General features: G+C 47.3%; 1 protein-coding gene across 1 annotated transcript in view; it reads left to right on the forward strand.

Annotated features, from left to right (window-relative positions):
* Positions 1-304: 304 nt before the first annotated feature.
* SH3RF3 (SH3 domain containing ring finger 3) overlaps positions 305-20,813 on the forward strand; it is a 271,225-nt gene continuing 250,716 nt past the window's right edge. The window contains exon 1 of the mRNA XM_068425367.1: positions 305-700. Within this exon, the coding sequence (XP_068281468.1) occupies positions 305-700 (396 nt within the window). The remainder of the gene's footprint in view (positions 701-20,813) is intronic.

Below are 20,813 nucleotides of genomic sequence, written 5' to 3' on the forward strand. Positions count from 1 at the left end.
GCCGCTGCGCCGTACGGCGGTGGGCAGCACCGCCCAGGCAGCCCCCGAGGTCGCCGCGGCCCGCCGCCGGGGGCAGCCCCGCCGCCGCCTCCCTGCGCACCCCAGCCGCCCCGATGGCCCACGCCGCCCCGCCGCCGGCCCTCCCCCGCCGCCGCCGGCCTCGGCGGCCCTAAGGGCGTCGGGGCCCCGCGCTGCCCCGCGGAGGGGAGGCGGAGGCGGCGGCAGGGCGGGGGCGGAGGCGGAGGCGAGGGGGCGGCGGAGCGGCGGCGGAGCGGCGGCGGAGCGGGAGCCGGCGGTGGCGGCGATGGACGAGTCGTCGCTGCTGGACCTGCTGGAGTGCTCCGTGTGCCTGGAGCGGCTGGACACCACGGCCAAGGTGCTGCCGTGCCAGCACACCTTCTGCCGCCGCTGCCTGGAGAGCATCGTCAGCTCCCGCCACGAACTGCGCTGCCCCGAGTGCCGCATCCTGGTGGGCTGCGGCGTGGACGAGCTGCCCGCCAACATCCTACTCGTCCGCCTCCTGGACGGCATCCGACAGCGGCCCCGCGCCGCCGGGGGCGCCAGCGGCAGCCCCAGCACCGCGGCCCCCGCGTACCCCCAGCCCGCCGCCGCCCCCAGCGCTGTCGCCGCCGCCGCCGCCTCGGCCGCCGCCAGCCTGCGGGAGCTGGCGGCCGCCAGCCGCAGCGCCCTGCTGGGAAAGGTGGGTGCCGGGCCGGGGACGGGCGGGCGTGTGCGCGTCCCCGCGGGGCGCCGGGCGGTCCCGGTTTGCCGGCGGGACGTCCGGCGGGGGCGGCGCGGGCTGTCCCCCGGCGGGGCACCGCGGCCTGGGCTTCTCCCCGCGACTGCGGCCGGCGGTTGCGGTTGTCCCCCCCCCCGGTGTCAAGCTGGGAGACGAGAGGTGTCTCGGCCGGGGATGTCCTCAAAATACTCCGGGCGGCCCCGGACGGCGGGAGGGGCCGGGGCCGCCCCGGGACCCCGCGCGTGGGCTCGTCCCGGCTGTCCGGCAGCTGCAGCCCCGACGGGCCCGGGGGCAGCTCCACGGTGTAGCAGAGCTGGACGTGGCTCCCGGAGTTAAGAAACACGAAGTGCCTCGAAAGCGCTTTTATTCGTCGTGTCGGCCTGTGCCAGGTGCCTGTCAGGTGCAGGCAGGGGCTGGCTCCCGCTCTCCTGCTCCCTGCGGGGATGAGTGGCCAGAAACGCTCGGCCGGTGCAGTTCGGTACCCGGCGCTGCCTTCTCACTCCCGAGTTTTCCCCTTTGCTCCTGGGGCGCTGCCCGTGGGGTTACAGCCAGGGAGAGTCCTGCTGACAGCCGGAACACGAGTGGGGTTTGGAGCTGAAGTTCCTCCTCCCAAAGGAACGTAATTTCATTTTTATGTGTAAGGTGTGTGATTTATTGAAGGAGAGTACTGCAACATGTGCATTTATGTATTTTAAAACTGCAATCATGTGCCCGATCCTGCTCCCTGTAAAATCAGCAACGAGGGTTTCATTGACTCAGAGGGGACAAGATCAGTTCTTCCCAGTGTATACAGTATTACTGTATAATTAGATGTGATAAAACTTACTATAGGACCTCTTTAGGAGAGTTTGGAATGGAGATGCTCTGAAGACTGTGAACTTCATCTTATTTCTAATGTCATATATACAGTGGATATATTTAATTGTCTTTGATCTTTCATGAAATCTGCTTGAGCTGTAGTTTAGTGTACGGGGTTTTGATTTGGAAAGGTCGGTGCAGAGACTCCTTGTGAAGTAGTATCGCTATAGTAAATGTTTCAATTAATGAGTTTCCTATTCTGAGAAAAATTAATAGACCTGTACTGGCATCTTGAAGTTTTGCCTACAGGAAATGATGGCAAAATGCCATACGTTGTTCTGTAAAACTCACTTTTGGAGTCTAAAGTGAAATATGCTTGACAATATTTCTGGAAGGGTAGATCCTTTATTACTGAGCTGTGGATCGCAATGATCTTCAGGTATTTAATAATGATTTGTCAAATTTAAAGAAGAAAAAAGGCCATGGGATTCTGACCTCTGCTTTTTTGCTTATTTGTTTTTCAATTAAACTTAGGGTTGCAGCTTTGTCAGAGCAGACAGCTCCTGTCATCTTGAGTTTCAGCATTACAAAAAGGGAAGTTTGAATTCGTTAGGTAGTTTAAAATACAATACTCTCACGGTCTGGTTTGATGTCCAGGTAGTCTCTTACCAGAGGTAGGGTCTGCATGGAAGGCTTATTGCACCTGCAGGGTTTGTGTTGCGGGGGGCAGGCTCTTGTACCCTGACCAAGCTTTTGTGACCATCCAGCAAGAAGACAGTCTCTCGTTTTCATAACTCTAAATCCTAGTCAAGATAGGATGTTACAGGGGGGGTGTGCGTGTAAGGAAATGCTTGATGGGGAAAGTTACTTCTAAGTAATTTTATATCTTAATACAAATTTTTAGAGATGTTGAATTTTCATTATTTTACCATAAATTGGCGGATTTTTAGGAAGTTACTTCCCTAGCCATTGTTGCAGATATCATATAGTAAATAAAAGCACATCATGTTCTATTGTTTTCTGACTTGGATTGAGTATGACTTGGGTGAGCATCCTCAGTTCTGTTGTCTGTTTCTGTGTGGGTTATTACACATCTGAATTTGACAGAAAGCGAAGTTACGCATGACCTGAGAATCACATTTTTGCTTTTATGGTTAACAGCTGCAATTTTTTTTCCCCTTGCTAGGGCTAATGGGTGATTCTGGGGCAGTGGGTCTGCTGGGGCAGAGTGGGTCTGTGAAACTGTTTGCCTGGCCTTTTGACTGACCACACAATTTTATCCTGGAAATCAATGCAGTGTACTTGATCCTTACAAGGTTCATTACAGTGAAAGAAAGTCTGAACTAATCTGATTTTAAAAAAAGCAGCAGGGGAGAATAATCCTCCTTGGAGCTACTGGTACAGCTGATTGCTGAGCTATCCTGGAGACAAGAGTACAGCACCTCTCTCTGCACTAAACAATAGATGGTACAAACCAGCCTAGAATTAGGCTTTTTGAGGCTGATATTGAAGAGCAGAATTGCCTCCCTTTCCGTCTTACGGTGGTCTTTGACAGCTTAGCTCCCTTGGAGAGAGCTGAAGTGATTCTTTACGATATATATATTTTTTTTAGTTTCAGAAATTGCTGTAGATTTGCTGCCTGGGGCTTAAATGCAAATTACACTATTTTACTAATTAATACCTTTCATTTTAGGTAATGTGGTCTATGAAATGGGATGTACCATTATGGGCTTTTTGGTTAGGAAAGAAACTGCTAATTGTGAAATGTAATGGCACAGAGCCAAGATCACTTCTATCAGTCTTCAGTCTTGCTCAGATCCTCAGACCGATACGTTAGAATCACACCAGGGATCTGTTCCTATGAGAATTTCAATTCACGTCAGAAGACAGAGCACGGCCAGCTTCTGTGTTACTGTTACATGTCTGTTTTGTTTCTACACCTTATACTTCAGGGAAGTTTTCTTTGCATAGACGGTATTTTCTAAAATCAACAAATGTTGTTTATCACTTTGGTAGAACTCTGGGGTTTTTTGATTTCTTTACCCAGTCTTTGGTCCTTCTTTTCCCATAGTTTAACGCAGACTTGGTCTATCCAGAGTGCTGAATCCCAGTGTGAGAGGGACTGGGCTGGGGATGACCTGGCACTGGGGCTGTTCCAAAAGTTGTCCAAGACCGTTCTTCAGAAACGCTTCTGAAATACTGTAGGTGTTTTAAGATATGTGGTATATACATCTTCAGCATGAGAGATCTGGAAGTGGTGTTTACCTACTAATACATGCTTGAAAAATATTTGGGATGCTATTGATGTATAGTGGTATGTGACCTTTGGTAAGCCAGTTAGTCTCCCGATGCCTCTATTTCCACCTGTAAAAAACAATAGTCTGTTTCTAAAGGGTATAGAGTGTTTTGGGATGTTCACAGTAAAGATGCTATGTAAATGCAGAGTATGGTATTAGACATTAGAAAAGGGGCCACTGAAAGAACACACTGGAAGAGTGAGGGAAAGGAAATCCAGCATCTGTTAGAGTGGCCCCCCCCAGGGGATACAGCAGGAGGCTAAGAGTGGTTTATAATGGTAGGCGCATTACACACAAGGTTATAATTTATTGGCTCCTCTGTTTCCATTACCACTGTAGAATTGCTCGGGGAATTCAGGTTCTGTCAAAGTAAATGGCTCCCTTAGATTGTTGAGGCATTATGGTAAATCTGCCTTCTTTACTGAGTGTGGGGTTTGGGTTTTGTTTTTTTTCTTTGACAATTATTGCAGTTTATAACTTAGAAATTTTTCAGGAGTTCTCAAGATCAAATAGCCAGCTAAATGCATGCGAGTCTTTAGTAATTTCGTCCCAAACCAGGCATCTCCCACGCCAGGTGCGGGGTTTATTGCTTGCTTGCTTGCAATACAAACTGAGAACAATATTTGCATGAAAAAGAAATAACCTATAAAAACAAAACATGTCTCTCGGTTTTCCCAGAAGAGAGAACATGGCCGAAGTGACAGAGAGGCATGTGGTGCGTTACCAGACGGGGGTATAGGTAACAGTAGAGAGCAAGATGTGCGCCTACGGAAAATGATGTGTCAGCGTGCTTGAGTGAAGCGACGGATGGGCCGCGCTCCCCTGCGTTGCACTGGGTGCTCCTCTCGTGTATCAGCTTTGCAGAGCTATTTCACTGTTGCAGGTAGAAGGCTGCAATTTGCTAGCCCAGGGGAAAGGTAACTACCCTTCGCTTCACAGGAGTTTTGCAAGCAGAGGGAGCAGTGCCAATTTGCTATCTAGGCTTTTCAGTTGCTCTATTTGTAGAAATTCTCCAAAAGAGACATTGAATCATTATTTTTTATGAGAGTCTTGCCTCATCCTATACTGGTTACAGTGGATTGAACATGGAGTAGACGTTGCAGGAATTTTCCACTGCTGCGTTTCCTTATTGGATGCACTGTCTATCAGGTGAAGATCCCACCCTGGGTTACGCAAGAGGAGGCAGATGGAGTCTGGTATTTATATGAATTTGTATCCATTGTGAGCAGCAGCGGGTTGTGTAGGGGACACACTTTGTCTTGGGCAGAGGAGACTCAAACATGGTTTTTGTAATGATCAGATGTGCTCAGATAGGAGTGCCATTCTTGACAGCAGCGCACAGGATGCATGGGCCCATGGACCTACCTTACTTCTGTTCTTTCTGATTTATTTGCTTCTGATACTGTAGTTTGACTGGCCAGTGCCTGAACTTTGTTGTAAACCAATCCAAATAGGACTGATACTCCATGTGTCAAAGCCTCTGATCTCGAGGATTTTTTGTTTGTCTTGCAGATGGCTAAAAAATGTGTTTCAAAGCACGAGATTAACAGTCATACCAAAGGGTATTGTGAAAAATATAGCCAAGAGTATTTAAAATCACAGCAATTAAAGCTGTCCTCACAGAAGTGAGCGTAGGAGAAGGGATTGCTGAGGAGCTGAGTCAGGTAAACTCATCATTCACTGAGATCTTATGATTTTCAAAAAACCTGCCATTTGCAGGTGTCATCTTCATGTCCCTTATTATTTTCCAGAAATGGAGTATTTTTACCTGTCTTGGGATGATGCTGTTCACTTTTACTTGCAAGCTAGAATAATGCATGGTGGGCCTGATGTGACCAAAGGGTGCCAGTGTTGATGGTGGACTTTTCCTTCTGGATTGGGATGGCCAGCAGTGGCTCAGTCACACCTGGAAGAGTCATGGGGCGGTGGAGGGGACTTTGTGCCACTAGCCCCAGAGCCTCCTTATTGGTTTGTGTCAGTGTAGCATGTCTCTGTGGGGGTCCCCTTGCTGTCAAATGTGAATGCTAAGTTTAATCCCTGCATGTCATCCCTCTGAATGCTTCATGACGAACACCGGTAACACTTAGGATGTGACACTGCAGTGTTTGGTGTTTGGTAGATGGTTATTCAAAGAGAAAATGGTGAGATTTTCAAGACACTTAGCCCTGAGATACTGTGCACGTTTTAATTCTGGCAATTTTTGCCCACCTCCCCTAAACCTCTGCTGTTGAGGCAGACAGCACTGTTGTGTTTTTAAGGCTAAAAAGGCATGGAGAGTGTGGTCCTGTGCAGGACGTGGCCATTGACCTCCAGCGAGCTGCATGAGCTTTCTGAGCTTCACATTTCCCAGCTGAAAACCTGTCCCAGTAGCACTCACCCACCCTCGTGGGCTTTGCAATCTTCAGAGGGAAGCTGCCCTACAAACACAGAGTTATTACGAGGGAGGCTGGGATTTGGGGAGATTAAAAAGCGCCGATTGTATACACTGAAGCTACGACAGTTATTCTCTGCTGTTGAATGGGGTTTGGCAGAGATGCTGCGCTTTGTCAGCGCGGGGATGCAGCAATGAGGTCTGTGTATGGGCTGTAACAGTACACTGTATTCCTTGTTTCTAATCTTATCAGTTCATGTTCAGGCGGACTCCTGGTGCTGGCCGGGTGCCCAACAGGTCAGACGGGCTGAAGTCGCTCGCTGTCACTGCCGTGTGCCTGTACTTGCAGGTCAGGGGGAGGCTACACGTGCTCTTTCTAGACAAAGCTGTGTCCATGCGGTCAATAAGCTGCCACATCAAATGCTACAACGATGTTTTATTTATCCATGGAGGGTTTTGTGCTCTAGGAAGGTCTTTTCTTATGTCTAGAGTTATTTTAGTTTGCTGTCTCATAATTTTAGGGTAATAATCCCATTACAGTTTCAACTTGAAAAGTGTGTCTGGGCAGTTCTTGAGTTTTGCGCTGTTGCATTTAGAATTTAGTCCATAAATCCATGGGCCCTGATGGGATGCACCCGCGGGTGCTGAGGGAGCTGGCAGAAGTCATTGCTAGGCCACTCTTCATCATCTTTGCTAAGTCGTGGGCAACAGGAGAGGTGCCTGAGGACTGGAGGAAAGCGAATGTCACTGCAGTCTTCAAAAAGGGCAAGAAGGAGGACCCGGGTAACTATAGACCGGTCAGCCTCACCTCCATCCCCGGAAAGGTGATGGAACAACTTGTCCTTGGTGCTGTCTCTAGGCACATCAAGGATGGCGGGATCATTAGGGGCACTCAGCATGGCTTCACCAAGGGGAAGTCATGCTTAACCAACTTGATAGCCTTTTATGAGGACATAACCCGGTGGATAGATGACGGTAAAGCTGTGGATGTGGTCTATCTCGATTTCAGTAAAGCGTTTGACACGGTCTCCCACAGCATCCTCGCAGCTAAACTGAGGAAGTGTGGTCTGGATGATCGGGTAGTGAGGTGGATTGTGAACTGGCTGAAGGAAAGAAGCCAGAGAGTGGTGGTCAATGGGACAGAGTCCAGTTGGAGGCCTGTGTCTAGCGGAGTCCCTCAAGGGTTGGTACTGGGACCAGTTCTATTCAATATATTCATTAATGACTTGGATGAGGGAATAGAGTGCACTGTCAGCAAGTTCGCTGGTGACACAAAACTGGGAGGAGTGGCTGACACACCGGAAGGCTGCGCAGCCATTCAGAGGGACCTGGACAGGCTGGAGAGTTGGGTGGGGAGAAACTTAATGAAATATAACAAGGGCAAGTGTAGAGTCCTGCATCTGGGCAAGAACAACCCCATGGATGAGTACAAGTTGGGGGCAGACCTGTTGGAGAGCAGCGTAGGGGAAAGGGACCTGGGGGTCCTAGTGGACAGCAGGATGACCATGAGCCAGCAGTGTGCCCTTGTGGCCAAGAAGGCCAATGGCATCCTGGGGTGTATTAGAAGGGGTGTGGTTAGCAGGTCAAGAGAGGTTCTCCTCCCCCCTACTCTGCCCTTGTGAGGCCGCATCTGGAATATTGTGTCCAGTTCTGGGCCCCTCAGTTCAAGAAGGACAGGGAACTGCTAGAGAGAGTCCAGCGCAGAGCCACGAAGATGATTAAGGGAGTGGAACATCTCCCTTATGAGGAGAGGCTGAGGGAGCTGGGTCTCTTTAGCTTAGAGAAGAGGAGACTGAGGGGTGACCTCATTAATGTTTATAAATATGTAAAGGGCAAGTGTCATGAGGATGGAGCCAGGCTCTTCTCAGTGACATCCCTTGACAGGACAAGGGGCAATGGGTGCAAGCTGGAACACAGGAGGTTCCACATAAATATGAGGAAAAACTTCTTTACGGTGAGGGTGACCGAACACTAGAACAGGCTGCCCAGAGAGGTTGTGGAGTCTCCTTCTCTGGAGACATTCAAAACCCGCCTTGATGCGTTCCTGTGTGATATCGTCTAGGCAATCCTGCTCCGGCAGGGGGATTGGACTAGATGATCTTTCGAGGTCCCTTCCAATCCCTAACATTCTGTGTTTCTGTGATTCTGTAATTTAGCTTCAATTTCACTGTTTTGTTCAACATTTCATGCTGTCTCTGTTAAGAAGCACTGCTTAAATTTCAGATAAAAACTGTAATTCCCTCTTGCACTTAAGTAACTGTCACGGTTTAAAGCTGGGCCAGCTATTAACCAGGTGGCAGATGCTCTCTGTTAACCCTCTCCCCCCCCCCAAGGGAAAGGGAAAGGGAAAAGGGAGAGAGACTTATGGGTTGGAAAGTTAAAACAGTTTTAATAAACTATAGTAATGAAAAAGAATATAATAACAATAATAATAGAAATAACCAAATATATACAAATATGTACAAAACCAAGATCAAGAGCTTGGAAATCCTCCTCAGGCAGAGTTGCTCCCCCCAGTACAGGCAGAGGGGAAAAGGCAGTACCTCCCCCCAGCACAGGCAGAGGGGAAAAGGCAGTAGCTCCACCCAGCACGGGCAGAGGGCAAAATGCAATAGCTCTCCTGCCATCACACCTGCAGGCTTTTAACTGGAGAATTGGCAAAGCTGGTACCAATCAGTGGGAGACAGGAGGGCCCCTCCCTCCTGGGCCCCACCTCCAGGAGGCAGTGGGTTAGTGATAAATAGGAAAGTGAGAATGACATGTATGGGATGGAATACCTCGTTGGTCAATCTTGGGTCACCTGCCCTGTCTGCTCCTCCCTGCAGGTGCGAGCCCCCTTCAGCTCTTCACTCATAAGCAGTGAGGAATTTAGCAGTGACCTTGGTTTCTCTAAGACTAATTGGCCTGGTTTGGGCCAAACCAGGACATTCCACCCCTTATTCCATACCATTCACGTCATACTCAGATCACCACTACCTTTTCATTTTCAAATATATATACACATATCACTAGTTTATGATTCATCTTTATGCAAAAAGTCCATCAAGTTCATTTGGTTCAGGATTGTGGGTTTCCATCTGGTTAGCAGTCTCTCAGCAGTCTTTCTGGCTAGCAGTCTCTCTTTTGTCATGGTTCGTGCCCACGGGTTGCAGGTTAAAGATGTCAGACTCGAGGAGGTTACTGGACGCCACTTGATGAAGCTAGCTCCGGTCTCATCACCACTGTCTTAACCTGAAAGACACTTATGCAGCAACAACATACAGTTCAGACTTAAGTAGTCTCACCCAGAATCAGATCACCTTCAGGGACACATCGGACTTCACCATCTTGCAACATCACCCACCAAGTACATCCAGGTCCCTGAGCAAAAGCAATCCCACGAATGGGTTTACCTTTGCCCGTTACAGGAAGAATCCAGACAGTTTTTCCCAATAGATTCCTTTCATGCACCACCGGGACTTTATCTCCTTCTACTGTATGTAGAAGGTCTGACTGAGCAGGGCCAGCTCGATTGATAGATCCCCTGGTGTTAACTAACCAGGTAGCTTGTGCCAGATGCTTATCCCAGTTTTTAAAGGTTCCACCCCCCATTGCTTTCAGGGTAGTTTTTAACAGCCCATTATACCGTTCAATTTTCCCAGAGGCTGGTGCATGATAGGGGATGTGATATACCCATTCGATGCCATGCTCTTTGGCCCAGTTGTCTATGAGACTGTTTTTGAAATGAGTCCCATTGTCCGACTCAATTCTCTCTGGCGTGCCGTGTCGCCACAAGATTTGCTTTTCGAGGCCCAGAATAGTGTTCCGGGCAGTGGCATGGGGCACAGAGTATGTTTCCAACCATCCGGTGGTCGCCTCCACCATGGTAAGCACATAGCGTTTACCCTGGCGGGTTTGAGGGAGTGTGATATAGTCAATTTGCCAGGCCTCCCCATATTTATATTTCAACCACCGCCCCCCATACCACAAAGGTTTTAACCGTTTGGCTTGCTTAATTGCGGCGCATGTTTCACAATCATGGATAACCTGTGCAATAGAGTCCATGGTTAAGTCCACCCCTCGGTCACGAGCCCATCTGTATGTTGCGTCTCTCCCTTGATGACCTGAAGTGTCATGAGCCCACCGAGCTAAAAATAGTTCACCTTTATGTTCCCAGTCCAAATCTGTTTGGAACACTTTAGCAGCTTGATCCGCTTGTTGGTTGTTTCGCTGTTCCTCAGTTGCCCGACTTTTAGGTACGTGAGCATCTACATGACGTACCTTCACGACTAGTTCCTCTAGCTGAGCAGCAATATCTTGCCACAATTCAGCAGCCCAAATAGGTTTCCCTTTGCGCTGCCAGTTGCTTTGCTTCCTCTGCTTTAACCACCCCCACAAGGCATTTGCTACCATCCATGAGTCAGTATAAAGATACAGCCTTGGCCACTTTTCTCGTTTAGCAATGTCTAAAGCCAGCTGGATGGCTTTTACTTCTGCAAATTGACTTGATTCACCTTGTCCTTCTGTGGCTTCTGTGACTCGTCGTATGGGACTCCATACAGCAGCTTTCCACTTCCGATGCTTTCCTACAAGACGGCAGGATCCATCGGTGAACAGGACATACTGCTTCTCATCCTCTGGTAGTTCATTATATGGTGGGGCTTCTTCAGCACGTGTCACCTCCTTTTCTGGTGGCATTCCGAAGTCTTTGCCTTCTGGCCAGTCCATGATCACTTCTAAGATTCCTGGGCGATTAGGGTTTCCTATTCGAGCCCTCTGTGTAATTAATGCAATCCATTTACTCCACATCGCATCAGTTGCATGATGGGTAGTGGGAACCTTACCCTTGAACATCCAGCCTAGTACTGGTAATCGAGGTGCTAGGAGAAGTTGTGCTTCAGTACCAATTACCTCTGAAGCAGCTCTAACTCCTTCATACGCTGCCAGTATCTCTTTTTCAGTTGGAGTGTAATTGGCCTCAGAGCCCTTGTATCCTCGACTCCAAAATCCTAGGGGTCGACCTCGAGTCTCCCCTGGCACTTTCTGCCAGAGGCTCCAGGTAGGACCATTGTCCCCAGCTGAGGTGTAGAGCACATTTTTAACATCTTGTCCCGTACGGACTGGCCCAAGGGCTACTGCATGCACAATCTCTTGTTTAATCTGTTCAAAAGCCTGTCGTTGTTCAGGGCCCCACTGAAAATCATTCTTCTTTCTGGTCACTTGATAAAGAGGGCGTACAATCTGGCTGTAATCTGGAATATGCATTCTCCAGAAACCCACAACGCCTAAGAAGGCTTGTGTTTCCTTTTTGTTAGTTGGTGGGGACATAGCTGTTATTTTGTTGATCACCTCTATCGGGATCTGGCGACGCCCATCTTGCCATTTAATCCCTAAAAACTGGATCTCCCGGGCAGGTCCCTTGACCTTGCTTCTTTTTATGGCAAAACAGCTTTCAGAAGAATTTGGATTATTTTCTCCCCTTTGTCAAAAACTTCTGCTGCTGTATCACCCCACACAATGATGTCATCAATGTATTGCAAATGTTCTGGAGCTCCACCCTTTTCTAGTGCAGTCTGGATCAGTCCGTGGCAAATAGTAGGACTGTGTTTCCACCCCTGGGGCAGTCGATTCCAGGTGTACTGGATACCTCTCCAGGTAAAAGCAAACTGTGGCCTGCACTTTGGTGCCAAAGGAATAGAGAAAAAGGCATTAGCAATGTCTATGGTGGCGTACCACTTGGCTGCCTTTGACTCCAGTTCGTATTGAAGTTCTAGCATGTCTGGCACAGCAGCACTCAGAGGTGGCGTAACTTCATTTAGGCCACGATAGTCCACAGTTAATCTCCATTCTCCATCAGACTTTCGCACTGGCCATATAGGACTATTAAAGGGTGAGCAAGTCTTGCCAATCACTCCTTGATTTTCTAATTGTCTAATCAGTTTATGAATGGGGATCAGGGAGTCTCGATTGGTGCGATATTGTCGTCGGTGCACCGTGGTAGTAGCAATTGGCACCTGTTGTTCTTCAACCTTCAGCAACCCCACAACAGAAGGATCTTCTGAGAGGCCAGGCAAGGTAGACAGCTGTTTAATGTCCTCAGTCTCTACAGCTGCTATACCAAAGGCCCATCTGTACCCTTTTGGGTCCTTAAAATACCCTCTCTTGAGGTAGTCTATGCCAAGGATGCACGGAGCATCTGGGCCAGTCACAATGGGGTGCGTTTTCCATTCATTTTTAGTTAGGCTCACTTCGGCCTCCAATACAGATAACACTTGAGATCCTCCTGTTACTCCTGAAATACTGATAGATTCTGTCCCTTTATGATCCGATGGCATTAGGGTGCACTGTGCACCAGTGTCTACCAAGGCTCGATACCTTTGTGGTTTTGATGTGCCAGGCCATCGAATCCACACAGTCCAATAAATCCGGTTGTCCCTCTCCTCCACCTGGCTGGAGGCAGGGCCCCCCTAATTAAGAAATGGATTCATGCTGCTCACAGGGACTGGACCTTCATTTCTCCTATTCACACTTGGGAAAAAGTGATTTGAGGCCCATCTCCCCTGACTGGGGTCCTGCTCACTGGTAACTGGAGCAGCCATCCTCCTAGAAAAATTCTCTCTGGTATTTCTTTTAGCTTGCAACTCACGTACTCGTGCCTGTAGGGTACTGGTAGGTTGTCCATGCCATCTGCTCATGTCCTCCCCATAACCACGCAGGGCAAACCACAGGATACCTCGTGACGTGTTCCGTTTCCTTTGAGCTGGTCCTGTAGGAGAACGTTTTCTCTTAACAGCTGCAACACGCGCCTGTGTAGGTAGAGAGTCAAGTTTATTCTCGATCATGGACAGTTTGTCTGACAGTTGTTTAAATGAGTCCTTGTTCTCCTTAGTCAGTTTTTCCACAGCCGAGATGCGTGCCTGCAGTGGGGAAGAAATACTATCTTCATACTGTCGCATACAGTTAGCCATTTTGCCCACAGTAGAATGTGCCATAGCATCTTCTCCCCATACTAATATTGACAATGTATGGGTATATGTCAGTGGAGCATTCTTCACAACCTTCCGGAACATGGATCGGTTGCATTCCACTTCATCAGGATCTACAGGATCTACAATGTCCCGTGGGTGTCTATAAATGATCTCTTGCACAGCCAGTTCTCTAAGGTAGTTAATACCTTTTTCTATAGTGGTCCATTTGCTTAGGTGACTCATAACATCATCTTTATAGGGATACCTGCTCTTTACAGCTGACAAGAGTCGCCTCCAGAGACTGACAGTGTTTGACTTTCTTGCGAGCGCCTTATCAATACCACCATCTCTGGACAGGGATCCCAACTGTCTGGCTTCTCTGCCATCTAATTGCATGCTGTCTGCCCCATTATCCCAGCATCGGAGCAGCCAGGTAATAATAGGTTCACTGTCATAACGGCTGAAGTCTTTCCTTATATTTCTCAGGTCCTTCAGGGATAAGGAGAGGTAGGTTATCTCTACATCCGAGTCCTCCTCTTGTGATAGTTCTGCTTTAGAAGGACCTTTCTTCTGTGATGGGTCTGCTTTAAAAGGACGATCGAGGAAACCCCCATCTGTGTCAGGCCCTAACTCTGCCTGAGAAGGGCCCTCACCTGGGTCATATGATGGCTCTGCCTTAGAAAGCTCCGAGTCATCATCCTTCTCTTCACGAGCTGATTTCTTCTGGTATTTCTTCCTGGTTACAGGAGCAATTGGTACAGATTCGATAGATGCTGGGGTCTGAGTAGATGCAGTGGCTGTTGTGGGAGTGCTGAGAGTCTGAGTAGCTGCAGTGGCCATCTTGGGGGGTGTAGCAGCTGTGGTACAGGCTGCCGAGGTTTCAGTGGGTTTAGTGGCTGTAGCAGCAGTACACACTGTAGGATCTGAGGCTGTAGCGGCAGTACACACTGTAGGATCTGAGGTGGCTGCATAACACCTACAACTGTCCCTGCACCGATATTTAATCTTATCCCACATCAGAAACACATTCAGGACAACCAAAAATAAAAACATGCCACCTAGACAGCACCATCCTAATTTCGCAAAATCTAGTGGAATCAGCTTGGCAGAAAAGGAGAAGGTACTATTTCCCAAAGTAAAACTGGAAGTGTAATCATTAACAGAATCAGCTAAAGGACGCCTGGAGCGTGCAGATGAAGTTGCTGCTACTGATTCGCGATTAAAGCTGCCCATCATTGTGTCATAGAGATAAGAGATCGGAATAGTAACTGCCCAGTTTATCACAGCATAAATCAGTATCAAACCCCATACCAAAACAATACATTTCGACCAGCGCCCACTGCTAAACTGCATGTAAACATTCATAAGAAGCAAGCAATAACACAGTGCCCACAGCAGGTAAGGCATCATTGCAATACTCAATTGTGAAAGAAACTCCATAAAAAGATGAGATAACACAGCATTCAAAAATGACATCACCATTTTCACTATCTGTTTTAACTTTCCAACCCCTTGTAAATCTCAAAGGAAGAAATCTGATATTCTCTTAGCTGAGCTCTCCGGGTCTCCTCCCACCAGAGCCAGGATTCAACTTATTAGAGCAACCTGTTGGAGCTTCTCTCGAGCCCCACGTTGGGCACCAATAAATCTGTCATGGTTTAAAGCTGGGCCAGCTATTAACCAGGTGGCAGATGCTCTCTGTTAACCCTCTCCCCCCCCCCAAGGGAAAGGGAAAGGGAAAAGGGAGAGAGACTTATGGGTTGGAAAGTTAAAACAGTTTTAATAAACTATAGTAATGAAAAAGAATATAATAACAATAATAATAGAAATAACCAAATATATACAAATATGTACAAAACCAAGATCAAGAGCTTGGAAATCCTCCTCAGGCAGAGTTGCTCCCCCCAGTACAGGCAGAGGGGAAAAGGCAGTACCTCCCCCCAGCACAGGCAGAGGGGAAAAGGCAGTAGCTCCACCCAGCACGGGCAGAGGGCAAAATGCAATAGCTCCCCTGCCCTCACACCTGCAGGCTTTTAACTGGAGAACTGGCAAAGCTGGTACCAATCAGTGGGAGACAGGAGGGCCCCTCCCTCCTGGGCCCCACCTCCAGGAGGCAGTGGGTTAGTGATAAATAGGAAAGTGAGAATGACATGTATGGGATGGAATACCTCGTTGGTCAATCTTGGGTCACCTGCCCTGTCTGCTCCTCCCTGCAGGTGCGAGCCCCCTTTGGCTCTTCACTCATAAGCAGTGAGGAATTTAGCAGTGACCTTGGTTTCTCTAAGACTAATTGGCCTGGTTTGGGCCAAACCAGGACAGTAAGCCACCTGTAATATCCATAACTATGGGATGCCACTTTCTTTTGAGGTTTGCTTTTCCTTAGAAGCCTTTCCTTAAGCTGCAAAAGTCCAATTATAACTAATATTTCACTCTGAATAATGTCTTTAAGCATTGCAACATTGTAGTTGCCGACCTCTACTCCACTGCATTCATTAATTTTCAGGGACTTGGTGACTTCTGCGGACCAAAGCTGTTCGGGACACACGCGGTTTCAGCTTTCCAGCGCTCACTCATCGCGTATCGAGCTGAATTTTCGCAAGCATTTTCAATGCGGTCTTGTTAAAATCTGATGTTTTACAACAGGTTTTCCCAATCTGGGGTAAGCTGTCATGGGAAGAACCCAAGATTAGTTCCAATAGGAGATGAGAGCCTGGACAAAGATAAACTATGGGATTTGAGAAAGCTGCACGACCTTGGCCTTGCCCCAGCTCCCACAGCAGCTGTGCTTCTGCAGCTGGGGAGGGAGCAACAGGGAAGCGCAGTGCCAGCTGAAAGCTACCTAGTTATCCCTAGTTATGGGGATATATAGTGCCTAGTTATCCCTAGTTATACCTAGTCCTGCACCAAACCAAACTGCTGCCAGTTACAGAAGCCTCCCACATGGAGCAGACTGGTACTTTGGCTGGAAAACTTGCCTGACTATTATGCAAAAGAGGAAGTTCAAAAAAAAAACCACACACACACAAAAAAAAGGAGAGTTAAAAAAAGTTGAAAAATTTCTTCCTAGTGCATTGTGCGGATGGGCCTGGGCACAGGTTCTCCCCATTTACCGGCCCCAAATCCTCTTTCTTCTGCCAGTTCAGATTCCTCTGACAGCTTGAGCCGTTCCTTTTCCTGACATTTCGGGGCGGCGGGGGGTTGCTGATGTGCAAGTTTTTCTCGCTTGGCTCCGTTACCATCTTCCTCAGCAGTAATGTTAAACTCGTTACCTCCTCTTTGCGGGAAGTTTTGCTTATATTGCTAGAGCATTGCTGAAAAACCTTTAAAATGGTTTGAACAGCTTTAAAAAATACCCACAGCGTGTGCCCAATAATTTAATCTAATTGTCCTTGCATGTAATTTGAACGGTTTTATTCGGTTAAAAAGAACAAACACTAATTTAACGATACGTGTACATGAGATGCCTCTCAGTTCAGGGGAAGGACAGAAAGAGGGAATATTACTTTTGGTATTAAAAAGACATTTTGTTTTCAAAAGTAGAGAGAAAAATGTAAAACATCTGGAATTAAGAGCACTTTCTGCCCAGTCTTTTTAAGCATAACTTCTGTCGGCTCCACAGAACTTGCTGTGTGCCGGTTGCTGTTAGCTGGGGTCACCTGTGAACTCAGGCCATGGGCAGCTTAGTATCAGCCCAAGGGAGCTGATGGGGCTGCACCCCTCCTCTGCTGGGGGTCACGGGGAAGGCCTGGTGTCTGGCACCAGGCTTTCTCCTCTGCATCCGTAGGCCAGCTATTGAGGGGTTAAATAGCGAAAACCACGGTCGGGTTTGTCTCATCACTGGTTTCTGGCACTTCCAGAGCATGGGTTGGCCCCTGCCGAAGTTTGGCTTCTTGTCCCATCGGAACAGTTGGGATTTTTGGTGCAACCGGTCTGTTTGCATGTGGTTGATCTGAGGGCAAGGGTTTCTGAGGGACGCGTGTCCTCATGAACACTATAAAATCCTTTCTGCAGCAGGTTTCTGTCTTGTCCTGTTTTGGAAACTGGAAGGCTTGGAGGCTTAGCAGCCTAGCTTGCAGCGCCGGGTGCCAGAGTAGCTCTGGGATTCGCTAATTAAAAAAAGGGAGAGATGGGAACTGTTTGCTTTTGCCATGGTGATCGCACAACATAACTTGACTCGGGGATGCTGAGGAATTTTCGTCTGCTCTCGAGGTGACGGGACAAAGGTGCAAAGCCCTTTCCTACTCTGAAGCATTCAGCCACGTTTCATTTTGAAGATACCTTAAGGATTTGTGGTAGTGAGGAATTTGTCCCTCGTGTTGGCTGTCAGCTGGAATATAATTTATCAAACAAGTTAAACTAATGCTGTATATGGTTAAGGAGTGCCTTTCTGTGCACAAAAATGGTGTTTATGGGAAGAGGTTGCTTCCTAGTCAATGCTTTTTTAGCTTCTCTTTCTGCTGCTACAGCAACAGGCGTAAGAGCCTGATTATTCAGGCAAGTTAGCATTAGTTTTTTTCCCAAGTTTTTTAAAAACCTGATCCAAACCAATATGAATTGGCCATTGCTAATTTTAGAATGGTCTGCTTGCATGAGATAACAAATCCCAGTTTTAGTTTAAAGAGAAAATATTTTAACAGAAGGCTGTCAAGATTGTTATCAAAATGCTAATGATCCTTTCTCCAACAGTCTCAGTTATTTTCAGAGGGAGGACTAGAATAGACACATAATCTGAATAATATTGATTTTAATATGTATTACTGTCTCATTAAGCTGTTAAAAGTCTTTCCCCTTCTGGACAAAGGTTCATTAGCTGCTGCAGTTGCTGTATCATTAAAGTGGGTTTAGGTGCAAGATGCGTAGAGGGAAAGAGAGATCTTAAATGTTGACTGTGCAGTTGTGGATGGACTGTGGGTAAAGATCTTACAGTCCTAACCAAAAAAGAAAGGGACACTGCTGTGTTCAGTGTGCTGCTGCCTGATTGCCTTCCATGTGACAGCCAAGTACAGCCAAATACAGGCACTATCATATTTACTTTACTAAATGATCGTTTCAGTAAATATTATTGAACATGTTTATTTGCGGATTAATTTCAGGCTAATTCCAATCAAAAACTCCTCTGTGGGTTGCTATAAAAAGAACATGATTTTATGAATTTACTTTTTAATTTCTAATTTCATTTTGAAACAGCTTTTACCAGGCTGCCTTCTTATGTGTTTTGAAATGCTTTTATTGCAGCTTGCATCAGGTTTGCTATATTGTCATCCCTATAAGAAAATCAATATGTTTTCATTTCCAATGATAATTTATGAATTTTTAATTATTTTAACTCAGTAAAGTAAAAGGAAGTAGAAGGGAGATTTTGTTTTGATTGATTGTGTTTTGATTTACTTTGGTTAACATTTATTTATCTGTAAATAAGACACACACACACAAATATATGTCTGCATGTGTGTAATATAGATATCTCCCTGAACGTATAGTTTTTTGACAGAAAAGCCAGTTCCATGCATTCTTCTTGAGTCCGTATCCAATTCAGTAAGTCATGCAGTGTAGTCACCGTGTGCTGGGCATGGGTGTATGTTGTGTCATGGCGCAGTGGCTGGTCCTGCTGCCTCGCTGGACGTGTGTCCGCTGTGACCCCGTGACGGAGCATGCCTGCTCGAGGGGTGATAGGTATACACGTACGCAGCCTCCTCTCCCACCCCAAAAATGCAGATCTTTTCTTGTCGTGTGAGGGAGGAGGGACGTCCAACAACGGGAGCAGGAGTCGGCTGGAGGGGAGGTGAGGGAATGAGTACCAGGCTGCTGTGACGCGCCTGTCCCTTGAGGATGCTGAGGCCCATCGTGACGGGCTCTGCTGGTCCTCGCTGCCCAGCCTCCTTGTGATTTTGTGCTAAGATGTCATGAGATAAGGGACAAAAATAGCACAGGCTTTCCTGGCAGAAGTGTGAGCTGCAGCAGGTCGAGTGGGCAGGATTCATCAGTGCTGGGGCTGCTGCTCCTCGCTGGCTCTGTGTGGGGAGGGTGCGGTGCCGCAGAAGAGGCTGGCATGGATGGCTTCGTGTTCAGTCCAGAGCACCTTGTGTTTCAGCCAAGAGTTCTCGTGTGAAGAGCCTCATTCTTTCGCATGCTTCCTCTCTAAAGCAAATAATAAAAAAGCCCTTGGAGAATACAGTCATACATACACGTCATAAAATACAGTAAAATAATAGTTGACAACCATGAGATTTTTTTTTTTTTTTGCTTATTCTCTTCTGCTGTGTAGGTAATCATGGTGTTAGATCATAGTGGAAAACATCTGATTATTTATATTTCACAGTCATGCAGTAATGTAAAATCCAAACCAATCATACCTTTTTAATAATGAAAAATCAGTACATTATTTTCTAAAAAAAAAGTATAGTACTTTTGATCTATATTGCAGAAAGGAAACCTTATGTTTTCCTAGCTTGAGTTTTATCTGTTCTTTTGATAAACACAGGACTTCCTTTTATATGCGGTCAGTCTTGCTTTTATCTGAGTATATATTTCCATGGTGGGGCTATCATTGTCGTCGTTACTGTTAAAAATAATTTAGCACACTTTAAAGAAGGGGCTGTGTAGGTTTCAGCATCTGTAATAGTATCGTTCAGCCAGGGAGAGGTCATTTTGTGCTTACTAACAGACAAAAACTCAACAGCCGGGGCTGAATAGCCCTCTCCCACTCATCCCAGGCCTTGAAAACAAGGAAGCAAGTAGCTAAGGGGAGGGTCGGTGTCTTCCTCCCTTTGTCTTGCCAGCAGCACACTGAAAGAGATGTAGAGGTGTAGAGAGCCACAGGGATTTTGCTTTCCAGTTTCTCTGCTTCCAGTGTTTGTTTCATGTGGATTTTATCTTGCTGAAGTCTCTGTTGCTAAGAATTGATTTTGCCTATTCTATTTTTTTTTAAAATACAAAACATAGCATTGAATTTGCTGCTTTTTGCAGTGTATAGAGCTGAAAAGATGAACCCTGTCTGCCCCTGAATGAGAGTGGGAAACGAGTTTGGTGCATCGAGTCACCGCCATCCTCTGGGGGACTCGGGGGCGTTTGTGATGGTCTTCAATGCCTCTCCTCTCCCAAATGTTTCACCCACCTTTAAAAAGTTACTAAAAATAGGAACTCCAGAAGCAAACTGCTGTGTTAGTAGCGATAACAGAAGATCCAGGAAAGGATCTGTGTCATTGTCCCCTTCCTGCAGCACTCTGCCACCGGTTGAAGACGTCCAGAAGGCAGGAGCGGGCAGGAACAGGCTGTCCAAGGGGTGGGCTGTTGTCACGGTTTAAAGCTGGGCCAGCTATTAACCCGGTGGCAGACGCTCTCTGTTAACCCTCTCCCCCGTCGCCCCCCAAAGGAAAGGGAAAAGGGAGAGAGACTTACTGGTTGGAAAGTTAAAACAGTTTTAATAAACTATAGTAATGAAAAAGAGTATAAAAAGAATAATAGAAATAATCAAATATATACAAATATTTACAAAACCAAAATCGAGAGCTTGGAAATCCTCCTCAGGCAGAGTTGCTCCCCCAGCACCGGCAGAGGGGAAAATGCAGTAGCTCTCCTGCCATCACACCTGCAGGCTTTTAACTGGAGAATTGGCAAAGCTGGTACCAATCAGTGGGAGACAGGAGGGCCCCTCCCTCCTG

The sequence above is a fragment of the Nyctibius grandis genome, chromosome 2, assembly GCF_013368605.1.
Source record: "Nyctibius grandis isolate bNycGra1 chromosome 2, bNycGra1.pri, whole genome shotgun sequence".
NCBI lineage: Eukaryota > Metazoa > Chordata > Aves > Nyctibiiformes > Nyctibiidae > Nyctibius > Nyctibius grandis.